General features: G+C 42.3%; 1 protein-coding gene across 1 annotated transcript; it reads right to left on the bottom strand.

Moving 5' to 3' along the window:
• Positions 1-509: 509 nt before the first annotated feature.
• LOC132321039 (E3 ubiquitin-protein ligase RBBP6-like) lies at positions 510-12,588 on the bottom strand. Its single transcript, XM_059834646.1, has 5 exons — positions 12,423-12,588; positions 9,120-9,219; positions 6,454-6,490; positions 2,977-3,021; positions 510-602 (listed from the first exon to the last, which is right to left on the bottom strand). The coding sequence occupies exons 1-5, from the start codon at positions 12,586-12,588 to the stop codon at positions 510-512; spliced, it is 441 nt and encodes a 146-aa protein (XP_059690629.1).
• Positions 12,589-13,353: the final 765 nt, after the last annotated feature.

The raw sequence follows: 13,353 nt of genomic DNA, 5'->3' as shown, positions 1-13,353 counted from the left end.
AGAGTCAAAAGCATAAAAATTTCCCCTAATATTGCAATATATAAAAATATGCATGAAAGTTCACAGAGAAAGCTCTATGCACACCTTTAATGTCTATGACCTCGAAAAAAGAAAATTTCACATTTGTGATTCCAGGTTTCCCTTGAATTTTGAAGGGCTTTGCAAAATTGCCACATAACCTCTATATTTCACCCCAAGAGAAACAATTCTTCCTAGGAGCGTTCATGGACTTGTTACCTAACTGCCAAGATAAAAAAATGAAAAACTAAGTCACACCACAAGTCCCCCACAATCTTACCCCAGTTGTTGGGCAGTTCTTCCTATAGTGGCCCGGTTTTCCGCAACGAAAGCAAGTATATGATGGTGGAGGTGGAGCCAAGGGTTTCTTCATGTAACTAAAAGGTTTTGGGGAAAAAAAGAACAAGGTATGCGTGTGTCTCTCGTGTTGAAACAAACATCTCTACAATTTTTCCATCAGCTTCAAAGGACAGATTTGACATTATCAACACTTACTTGATTGGATCATACGCACAGCAAGACTGCATCATCATAGCTTTTATTTTCTCTTCTTCAGAAGCATTGGCTTCAGCCAGATCGGCGGTCTGTCGAAGAGGTAATTATTGGACACACACATTAGAAACACATTTAAGCCCACCCAGCTAAAGACACCACCACTCACCCAGTCCTGTAAACAGCAGCACAACGCTAGCTGAGGTTGCATGAAAACAGCTGCTTATATAAAATATAGTTGCCCTGAAGACGTTCTGGGGAGTCCTGATGCCATTCCGTGCTGTTTATGTGCCTCTTAACCTACTTGAAAAGAGCACTCTTGGGCACTCAAAAGCTTAGGCTCTGTTTGGACCTTATGTAAAGACCTCTGTAAGCAATCCCATTTTCTGCCAAGTGGACTGAGGCGATGTGTAGAAAAAATGAGACTATCCCCGATGTTTAAACTGATTTTTAAGCTCCAGACTATTTGCAGGGGAAGATGTCCACTGGACATTTAATTGAGAAAGATGTATGCAAGTATCATTATTTACATTTTGCAGCACTAAAGGACACACAAGAGTCGGGGGAGTTGTTTCTGCTTACTGAAAGGCAGCTTCAGACACAGACGCCTTAAAAGGAATCCAGCTTTTTATAATCCCTCAGCAGGACAAAAGATGCTTTCCAGTAGAAATTTGACCATCATGTGCAGCAGGCAGTCACAACTGCATGCCCCCCCCGCCTCCTAACTTCTTCATGGAAAGTGAGTTAACTACAGTAAGCAAAACCTGCACTTTTTTCCAGATGACTGTGGCCTTTTAACATACAAATTGTAATCTAAACCTTATGCAGAACTAGAACTTCAACTTAATGAAGCCAGCTGATTGTTCTTCAGTAGTATTTGTTCAAACCTTTTTATTACACACTGGTCCAGGCACAAGCAGGGTCTAAGGGAGTGACTGTAAATGATGTGGACCTTCAAGCACCTAGCATTCAGATCAACCTCTCATGTTTTTGTTTTTCTAGGCATGCAACCAGCTAGTTTCCACGTTTTATTAAATGGGAGTTTCACAGACACAGTGTTTTCTCAATAGTAACATAATCCAGGTCGACATCTATGAAATCATCTCCATTAACATATAGAGAAAACTTTACAGATACTTGACTATTTCTTTGAACCCAAATGGCTTACAAAACACATCCAAACCCCACAAAACATTCCTAGGAATAGACCAAATCTCCAATATGGCATTTAATACACAGTAAGAATAAAACAGAAAACTTCTTACAACGCATTGCCTCCACGCTAAGCCAGACTGCACTAAAGAGGTTAGAGGAAGTCATAGTTTTGAGCTGCTTTAGGTTATGTTCCTGCATTTTTCTGAAATACTTGAATTTTCTCAAAAGCTGAAATGTGTACTCCACTTGGACAGGTTTTCACATTTCAGAGTAAAACTTCACATGAGTTTACAGAACCAAGGACACGTTTAGGGACAGCACTAATGGAGACCGCTTTCTTTTGGAGGTTACCTTCCAAACTAATTTTTTTGGATTTTTTTTTTTCCAAATGTACACAATTTAATTTCTGCACTGAGAGTGGGAAGAAGTTACCAGAGGGAAGAGATTTCTCTTTCTTGGAAATGAACCCCTGCCTCACTTTTCAGATGAAAGAACTAGCTCCTCTGCATTAGGCCCTGCCTTCTCTCATCTTTGTAACTCTAAAGACTAGGCATTTCATTGGCTAGCACTGTGCCTTTTCACAAAGCACGATCACTAGTGCTTTCCCAGACAAAGTTACCCATTGTTGAGCAAAAAATACAAGCAGTTCCGTAGCAAAACATGGCATTACAGCAGTTTCAGAAGCTCACATCTGCTAATATGCCACACATGCACCTGGGTATGTTCCTCTAAACAATTAGGTACATTTATGCAATTTACACAGTCTGCGATCAAGCAAATTAGATTGTGTTGTCCACACTCTATATACTACAATTTAAGAAATTGTGCAGCATTCAAAGAATGGATCTACAGTCTGTAAGGACTAGAAATCCAAAAACAGCCATGCAATTGTCCACGTTCCGGAAACGCTTCTATTTTGGCTCTTGCAAACCCCCCTGAAATGTCCATAACTTACAGCGAATTAAATTCTTCTGTGAAAATCCTGTTAGTTTCCAACACAAAATTAGTGAAACGTATGAAAAACAGTAAACAGCTTCTGAAGTGCTGCTTCTTTGTGTCTTGAAGATGAGTAATACTGCAACGTTACATTGAGCCTGGAAAGGTACTCCCCTTCTATCTTCCCAAACTGGCAACTACTCTTTACGGGATAGTAGCAGAACATACAGACATTTTACAGTTAAAATAAATACTTTAAATTATTGAAAATTAAATTCAAGCTTTGCTCACATTACAAAGGTTATCCAGCTCTAGATCACAGTATAAGGTCTAAAAGTACGAAGCAAATGTTGTTTGAAGAGAATATGTATGTACCTTAATAAGCTGGGCCAGCGAAAGAGGTGCAGAAGGGTCATCAATCTGTTCACAAAAAAATAAACACAGATTCAAGTTCTACAGTCAAAACAGAGCAATAGTTAACCTCTACTGTAGCCTGAAAGTCTGCACTGTATCCTCTGAGTGTCCCTGAAAGAGGCATTTCCAACCTAGTGTAATTTGTACTTGTTCAAAACAAAGTCCAAACCCATGACAGCTTAAGAGTGCCTGTGTGGTTAGTGAGAAGAAACTAAAATAACCAAACCCGCCTGAGATCAATTTATTGCTCTGTGGTATCTCAGAGAGGGACCCTTGTCAAATGCTCACAAGTCCTTAAAAGTCGAAGGGGTAAGGAATCTGTCAATTTTCTGCTTAAAAGGATTGAAAAACATATTTAAGTTTATTTGAGAAGGAAAATGTGCCTTTGGAGAGGAGCACTCCGATCTGGGAAAAGAGACCATTGCAAGTGTTACCAGAAGATCCACCTTTCCTTCTTTTCAGAACATTTTGCACCCAGTTCTGTTAAAAAGGAAGCCTGATCAAGTACTTTGAAGCTTCATGCACCGTATGCCACTCTTTTTTACGTGTGGGAAAGACAGGCCTATGTTTTCTCCTGGCAGGCACAGCCACTATCATTCTGTGGTTTTTCAGAACCCAACGAGTAATTAGGAAACCTCTCGATTGGAGTCTTGCATTAAAGAGTCTGGTATTGACCAGTAACTGAAGCATAACAGTTAATAAACTAATAGTGAGTTCTTGTATTTTTTCAGGAAGTAGTTATGCTCTGGCCTGCAGGCAACAGTCTCGTTTCTTCGAGGAGGTGATAGCACTCCTTTCTACTGAACAGTTACCAAAAGCAGCCAATAGATAATTAATGTGCTATTTAGAACGTTTGCGCAACAACCATCTTCCAGTGATCCAACATTCGTGGGTCTTTTGTTTTTTCCTTTAAATTTCCATGGAATTATATCCTGCCAGTCCCTCCAGTCAGTCACGTTGAAACAACATCTCCATGAAACTTGTATACAACCCCAAGATAATACTGCAGAAGAATTGGGAAAAAAAACCCCAACCAACAAACAAACGTAAAACCCCAGACTCGACAGTCAATGTATTAACTCCCATTTCAAACAGAAGACTAAACAGCAACGAACACAAAGCAAGTGGGAAAGGGGAGGCAAAATAGGAGGAAAAGGCTATTCTCACTGCTGGAGTGCCACATTTAAATTACAGTGGTTTTCTAAAATCTGATAGCTTGGCTAAACTAAAAATTCAGCCAGGAAGGATCCCAGCTGTGCTTGACAGTGCTAAATCAATGGGCACAACTCTCTGCATTTCTGCAGCCTCTAAGGACAAACACCAACTAGAGCTCCTTGCAGTTACTGAACTTGTAATCCTAAACCAAAAAGGATCCCCTTTCTCGCTTTGGCTGTAGTTAACAGTAGGACAGCAGCACAAATGTGGAAGTCTAGGTTGCCAGCTAACATAAGAGCAAGACAATGAAGAGTCAAAGTATAAGCTATTGTGCATCCTTTTTAAAAAAATGTTAACTCATTTTCACTTTGCTGCTTTACTGTTCAACAACAATTGCCAAGCTTTCCAGTGATTTATTCCCACCACACTAAGATCCAGGTTCTGCTTTGAAATACATACAGAAATACATGTATTAACAAACCCAACCAAACAATAGAAACCCCCCACCCTTTAGACCAAGACCTGAGCTAGCTTTAAGAATAAAGCTCAGTGTGTCTCCAGCACTAGAAGCACCTGAGGCTGCTGTGCTTTGACAGGGAGGGAGAGAGAGAGAGAGGGCTTGTAAGGAGAGATGCAAGGCTTCCACCCACCCTGTGGCTACCCACAACCCAAACCAGGAACAGTCAGAGTAAAGAAGAAGGGAATGATTTTGCCTCGAATTTCATTTGCTTTAATTAGTTCTAACTAGTCTTCCCTCCCACCTCAGGGTTTTTACTTTTCTTTTTTTGTTTTTTGAGACATCTATGTTAGCTTATGGTAAGATGCTACTTAGAAATGTAATGCAGACATGCCAGGGAACACACGAGGCTAAAAGAATGTTTTTTTTCTGAACACGTGAGTTGTGTTTATACACATGCAAGGATACAAAGAGAAAAATAACTGTTTTCAGGAAAGAAAAACCCATCAGAATTAGATCAAATACTATAAACGTGGTTTATATAAATGCATTACATTGACTACTAGGGTCACTGGGCCAGTTAAACTAACTCAAACTCACAAGGAGAGGCATTAAAAACACCACATGGAAATTTTTACAGTATATGGAATATTTTGAAATGCAAAGTTACACATCGTATTCGAGCCAAGTGGCAAATCAAGATCTAGACCACTACCAGTCAAGTATTTCCTTCTATTACTTATTTATATTTAGCAGCAGAATGACAGTGTTTTCAAACCTGAAGAAAAATGCTGCCCCTTTTCCAAATGTACATTCAGAATGGTGCTATACTAAAGAAGGGCTTAACCTTTGGGAAATTAAAGCAGCATCCAACCCTGAAGTCACCCAGATCCAAAAATGGACTGCAGGCAGAAGTTAAGAGAAATGACAGGGATTACACCCACTAATGCACCAGGCTCTAACCTTGTGCCAAAATTTGTACACTGGGTTTTAGATGCTTTCGTTTGCAGGCAAACTATTAAACTAAACTGATTAGTCAGATGAAGTGATCAAATGCAGAACTTGACAATATCACTTCGTGTAGCAATGCTATTTAAATTCACCGCCATCTATTAAAGGCATTTACGTACTCAGAGGGGCCCAAACAATATCATTTCAATTATACAGTTTTTGGAACAAATACCCAAGTATTTACGGACCTGAAAAGGAATCATTTAGCTGCACAGAACTGTCCTCACAACGTACGGGATATGTTGGTTTTGGTATTTGTTTGAAGCCCCAAGTCAAAATTAAGAAAGAGTACCAAGTTTAACAAGAATGGTTTCTCAGCTGTTTTTGATAACACTTTCAAGAACCATTAGGCAAAAAAGGTATTTAAAAACAACAGCTAAGTGATAGGCTGTGAAAATGGCAAAAAATACACTCCAAACAATTTGTATTTCGAGAAAGAAAAAGCACACAACACCCGATACAAACATCCAGAGTGCTAGCAGTAGACAGACAGCTGCAGAACATGGCGCCATGTTCTAACACGTTCTAAAAACCATCATACATTATCTGTACAACACACAGTCACACAGGAAATATTCTGGCATAGTCAGTATGAAATACAATGCATTACTAGGCACAAATACCAAGATTCCCATGAGAACTGTGCAAATGATGGCATGACTCAGTTTTTACTATGTTGAATCAAGGACATGCTATTTACAACATATTTACTGGAAAATATATTAAGCTAATGTTTGGAAAATTAATACAAGGCTACATTGTTTAGAGTGAAGTGCAGTGTGTAGGAAAAAGCCTGAGATTGTGTTTTTACATACTGCTTTTGGTGTTCCGCTCGCTGGCGCAGTTCGACTTCTAGAAGAAGAAATAAAGGTGATCAGAACTTCAAATAAAGCACTTGTACCCAACATCGAGCAGTGAAAGCACGTTGTAAAACCACATCAGAAATATTATCTTCTCATAGTCTAGTGAATATGGAAATTTATTCATATACATAAACTCTTCTCTCTTTTGATAACACTCAGTGCCACTAATAAAACCACCCAAAATCCCATTTCTACTTTGTCACAAATTCCTCTAAGACTTACAGATCTAGAACACAACAGTACAAGAGGAAGTCCTCGGATATTTTGTCTCTGCTGCATTAAGTATCTAACATATGAAGTCTGTAGTACAGCTTTGTGTTCTTAAATAATCAAGCATCAACATCTGAAGGTAACTTTAGCCAAGCTGTATGCCCCTAGTCTTACAAATAGGCACCAGAGAGAGCACTTCAGTTTCTAAGAAAGAACAGGGATAGTCGAGACCCTTTGAAGTGCAAGTTTACTTAAGGGTAAAAAATCAGTCCTCTGACAAAGAAATAACAACAATGTCAGCAGCATAGTCTTTAGAACAGTGTTTCTTTGTGGAAGCCCAAGCACTGTGTTCAGACATTGACCATACTTAGCCATGAAAAGGCCAAAATACTACATGTGTTACATATGCTATGTTAACTAAGAATAGTAGTAGAAATGTCACCTGAAAGCAGCTCCTAGGATTTTGTGCGATTTAGGAGCCCTGTGGGGGGAAAAAAAAAAAAAAGGTCTTAATTGCCAGAATTTGCTTTAAGATAATCTTGAACATGCTACAATATCTTAGGAAATATTTATTGTGTTTGAAAACCTGCTGAGATTCCACATACTCATTGATCTGTATCTGCAGGCTGCTCATCATGAATCAGACATTCAACCACTGATGTAGTTAACAAACAATTCAGACATCATCCAAATTGTCCCATGAGCAGAGGCAATTCCGAGGCTGCTGTGGAACTGAGGCACAAATAGAAAGGCTCATGCTTCCTGCCACTACTACAACAGCACCAGGCTCGCAGCTACAGCCACGTACCTCCTGAAGACGAGGAAGCATGAGGAAATACTTTAGATGGCCACACATGGGTTTCTTCATCCACTGAACCTGAAGAACATACTACAAGGGGAGTAATGCACTTTGAAGGCCTCTCCACCATTTCAGCACACATTCATCATTCCCAAACACTAACCACTCTACCAGCTGTTTCTGCAATGCTTCCAGCTGAAGGAATAGAAAGCTGATCTGCCTGGTTAATTTTCAATGTTAGAACAGCGGTGCCAATCTTCCCTTATCCCCACATCCAGCTATTTATTTGACCTTTGATGCTAGCAGCACCTATCCTCTCATTTTAGGGCAGCATTACAATAGCAAGAGAGGGCGCCATCCAACCAGAAACAGAGGATGCACTGACGAGGCAGCACTAAGCATACGTATTTCAATTAATCCCCCAAACAAGGCCGTGTTTATAAGCACCACGCTGTGGCGTCCGGAATTACTAGCGAGTGCCTGAAAGCAGTGCAACAACCATGGCACTAATATGCCCAGAGTTTACGTGCAGAGCCACATAACTTCAGGGGTTTTTGCTTGCAAATGCTTCGTGGACACCAGGATGCTGCTGTACTGTTTCTTCCAGACACACTGTAACTCATCAGTCTACTTTATTTCTTGAGAACCCACGTTACAAAAACGTGGCAAAACCACAAGCTAGTAACAGCTACTCATTGTGGTGGAGACGCATATCTTTAAGGCGGCTGCAAAACATGACCATTCAAACAATGCTAATGTAGCTGATACAGAACTGGACTGTATGAATACAGAAATGACAGCCATAATCCTGCAGTCACGATTGCATTTGCATAGCTGTAATTGCAATCAATATACCCCATTCTCTGTCCTCCGTAAATCTTAGGAACACAGAATTAAACCCTGGAGCAGAGATATCTGCTTAGGGGAAAAGCAGGCTTAGACAGACAACTAGTAACATTTGGGAAGGTCCTAAACTGCTTACGCAGTTTCAGGTTTGGAAAGGATTCACTGTTCCTTCATCGTACTCGCACAAAAGGCAGTACACTTTAGGATATTGTTCTTTTTCTCTGCCTGAAACGGGCATTGTCTTTAGGAAACTAAGAGGAATCACTTATGAATGCCACTTCTTGTTTGCGTGGTTCATCAGCAGGCAACCTTGGTCTTTCCTCTCTAGTTAGCATGCAAATCCCCCAGATTGGGGGCAAAAGAAAACCTGCCATATCCTACCCCCTGCTCCTCCAAATGCCAGAAATAGTCAAACACTCAGAATCAGACTCTTCTGAGATGGCAACAAATTCGAAGTTTACACTACAATGCATATCTCCCTCTACTATAAAAGCAATAAAAGCAAACACACAGAATGAGGAATCTCTCCACCGAGAGGAAATGGGGTCTACAACTTGGCCCTCAGAACAACCACCCCAAGAAGAAACACAAAAGAATCATTGCACAGATTACCAATGTGGGAGTTCAAACCCCATGTCCCAGCAGGCCCAAAAATGTAAGTCTACTTTGGGACAGATGCATTAAAATCTACCCCACGACAACAAAACTTGACAGCAGCTTTAACAAGAAAGAGCCCATCTGAATGTGCTTTATGGATACTTACAGAACACAGGTTTTGCTGGTAGCTTTAACTCCTCCCGCAGGGATTCTTCTAACGATTACTGAGGAGTTCTTAGGAATCAGGGCCCGATCATCGGTGTATTCTGAAAACAACATAAAACCAGAAAAAAACAGGAGTCAGTTCCTAAGAATGTGTATTAATCTGCAATTATATAGCACTTCAGAGAATCCCTTTAGGGATACAGAAGCAAAACTTTATACGTAACATCACGCTGTTACCGTCTCAACACACTAACGGTACATTTCAAGAAATCTTCAGGTTTGATAATCAAACACAAGCAGCAAAATCTTTTCCAGTTTTTTACAATAGTTTGAACGCCAACAGCAAAATAGTCTCAAAGGTCACAAAAGGAGAGCCTGCTAATGCACGAGGTTCTTTCCTGACCTAGCTTAAGTTGCTTTTGCTTCCATTAGGCTACAATACCAATAGATCTTTGGAGAAAACCAAAGCACAGCAAAGTCTCCCCTGCATAAACCAGACTCTAAAGTCTGACTAGCTTGCCCCGCAACTAAACAGGCACTTAGCTAAAGCATGAAAACTCTGCGCCAGCGCTTTTGTGGCTGTTGACTAAAACCGATACACCTACACTGCTAGTGCTCCAGACTGACAGAACAGGAAGAGAGCCTGCCATCGCTGCCTATTTCTTGGAGCTTAATCCATCAACAACCACACTTCTCAGCTGCTCAGTGCTTTCCATTGAAATGGAAACGAAACTGGCAGGGCTAGAGGATTCTTTCTGGTCCAGATCACAAACCACTGGATGAAGACCAGTTCAGAGCCCCATTTTTGGGTTTCTAGCATTTTTTTTGTATTTTCCCTGATAAGCAGAATAGCACATTCTCCAAGTGCTTGGAGTCAGAATGTTACAGGGCAGGAAAGAGTACTCAAGAGACCTGAGTTCTGGAGTCTGCAGTCCTTCCACTATATTGTGAGAACATCTAGTATAAAAAACAGGTCAAGAAATTCAGATCAAATTCAAAGGAGGCAAGTTTAAATGCCTCATTCCTGAGTACAGGCTTTTTGAAGGGAATTCTGCCTTTCTAGAATGTGTCTCTAGAGTAAGCGTGGAAGAGGACACACCCCCCCCCCCACCTTTTAAAATGGGTCCTAACCATCCATTTTGCTTTCCCAGCATCTTAAAAAGAGTCCATCAGAAATTTTTTTTCCACTGATACTTAAAATCCTGTTTACTTTTAGCTTGTATTAGCATTGCTTCTATGACTAGATTTCCATTATGAAAAGTAACAGTTACTGAACTGTAAAAGTTTAGAGGAGTACTCAGAAAAATCTGAACAAGTAGGCCATCTTCACTCAAGGTCCACTTGGTTCTTTCCAAGATCACATCAGCGTTTAGTCAGTCACAGACTATGTTATAAAAACCCAATACTTCATGACCACATGTAAGAATTCCAAACATCCCATTTAGGCAGAATATCCGGGCCTAGTTTGTTCCTTTATCTTCCGAAGGTGAGTTTAAGCATCTACATCTGATTAATAACAACTGAAATTCATGGTTACCCATCTAAACCAAAAATATGACATAGACATAGATGACACTGAAATGTATTCTCCAGCTTTAGCTCTGAAAACCCCTGGGGGATTTTTGCGTTTTCACAAGGAAAACACCCTTACCCCTTGCTTCAGTAAGCACCTGTGTCTCTAATATAGCAAGCGTAAGATTTTATGCTCATTTTACAAAGGTCAAAGTGCAACACAACCTGCCTAGAGGAGGATCTTGTCGCTGTTAAACAAGAGTGATGCTCTTTAAAGCAGGAAAGATACTCCTGCTTGAACTTCGCCTTCAGGCAACGCCACATTTAGCAGAACCTAGTGAAGCAGATACTTTGTCTTCACTGTCTTTGGATTACATATGAAAACAAAGCAACACACTTTGTAAAATGGCTATTATGGATATTAGAGTAACACTTTGTGGGGGAACATATTTACGAGCATAAATTTTTCTTCTGAAATGTTGCGTTCTGTTCCTCACCTGCTATAACAGAACCCACGTGCTTGGCCTATTTCAAAATTCCTCTAGTGATAATAATTGGGCTCCTTCAAAGTTTATTACCATCCAGCATTCTGGTTTTAAGGCTCTGTTTGACACAGACCCAACTACTACAGGACTGACGTCAGCCAGTCGGCCATTCAGCCTGCTAGCATTTGTGAAGCTGGAGGTACGTTAGCAACTGATGAAAAAATTCAGAGACCCTTTGCTGCAGCAAAGCCCTTAAAGCAAATTAAACACTGTTCAAAAGGTCTTGACCATTTTCTTCAATACTACTAGAAAAATTCAAGCCTTGTGAAATGTCTCTCTGCCTACGCATGTCATGCAATGCAATGGCATCCCTAAGACCCCTAACATCGTGCCCTTAAGTCTCTTCGCAGACATTCTCCTGAAATAGTTTCAATACCTGTAGATACACAGCGAGCTTTAAGTCCAATCACTTGAAAGGCCAGGGCTGAAGTTACAGTTACCGCAGCGTACATATTTTTCTGTTTAAGTTTTAATACATCAAAGAGGAAGAGGAAAAAAACCACTAGTCCACATTTCAAAGAAAGGCTGTTGTAAAAGTGTCAGAGAACCACAGGAAAAAAAAAAAAAAGAACTTTAAGGACTGAAAACACTTTATAAGTCTTTTTATTTCTGAAAAGTCACAACCCAGAGTCTTTAATCACATTTAAACTTACCAAGATGGCAGATTACCAAACTGAAATGTCATACCAAAACCATTATCACCTCTGAGAAAGAAGCACCATTTATTAGATTTAAAAGAATTTATGACTGCTCTAAGAACATTTCTTACGTATATTCACCGTAAATGTTCTGCCATAAAACCTCAGTATTGCCCTGATGTGGTTAGCATGTAGTACCACGAAAAAAAAATCACAGTTAGAAATGGATGATACAATGATGTTCAATAGCATCACTTTCAGCTTACTCTGTTTTTATAAGATATCCTCCCACATTTCCTTATCATTTTACCTAGAGGAATTCCAGGAAACCAAAACTTTGGTAAGCACTACATGTCGCACGTCAACCACGTCTCCTTCTACGCCTAGCTCCGTGTCTAAAACACAGATCTGAAGGTAGCTGTCGGAAGAGCAACTACAAAAGAACAGCTCTGTGAGGCCCCCAACACAAGTCACAGCTACCGATCGTGGCCGAATCGCATTACCGCTTCCCATCCCGCTTCAGCCCCGGCGCCGCTTGCCCTCCTGGTCCCCCCGCACGCCGATGGGATGGGCCCCAGGCTGACTCCCCCCCCGGCTGCCCGCACGCACCTTCTTTGCTCTGGGCGTTGGTGATCTGCAGGTCGCAGTTGGCCGCCTTCAGCTTCTCGCGGCCCATGATCTGGCGCTTGAGGTCGCACAGGGAGATGTGGAGGCCGTTGAAGGTGACCGTGGCATAGTTCAGCTGGGAGGAGAACTTATAATGGACGCACGACATGGTCGGGGCCAGGCGGTGCCTGCTTTGCGATGGTGTCTACCACGGCAGACCGTGTCACGACCTCTGTGCTGGCGGCTTGAGGAAGGGCCCACTGAGGGGGTCGGGGAAAGCAGCACCCCCTGAGGTCGAGCTCCTCCTCGCAGCCCAGGCGGGCGTCAGGCAACGGGGAGAGGCCTCTGCAGCCCCGGCTCAGACCCACTCCCTCTCTCGCACACAGCACTTCCAGGCCCAACCGCTCGCTGTGGCGACTCAGGCGCCCCTGCCTCAACATTCCGCAGAGGGGTTTCCCTTGCCTCAACATTCCGCAGAGGGGTTTCCCTTGCCTCAACATTCCGCAGAGGGGTTTCTGGGCCGACAACCGTTGCGCACGCACAACAGCCCCCCGCACCCAGTGCATTTTGACAACAGGCCCGTGTCACGTGAGCGCGGCGGCCCCGCCATCTTCTTCCGAAGTCTGAGCGCCCCATAGGGGAGGGCCGTTACCAGTCCATGTCACCGCCCGTCAGCCCCGGGCCTGTCACTGCCCCCGGCTGCTCGTGTCCCTGCTGCCCCCCGGCCCATCACCGCCCGGTGTCCTGTCACCCCCCAGGCCTCTCACCGCCCGCTGTCCCTCCTGTCACCCCAGGCTGGCACCACCCGCTGTCCCCTCCTCTCAGCAGCCAGGCAGGGCAAGGCAGCCTGGGGAGATGCAGCGGCCTTTTCCTGGGGCCCTCGGCTAACGAGGACGAGCTTCCACGACAGCTTAGTTTAGATCTTTCAATGCCT

The sequence above is a fragment of the Gavia stellata genome, unplaced genomic scaffold (assembly GCF_030936135.1).
Source record: "Gavia stellata isolate bGavSte3 unplaced genomic scaffold, bGavSte3.hap2 HAP2_SCAFFOLD_72, whole genome shotgun sequence".
NCBI lineage: Eukaryota > Metazoa > Chordata > Aves > Gaviiformes > Gaviidae > Gavia > Gavia stellata.
This window is presented reverse-complemented; position numbering and strand designations above follow the sequence as displayed.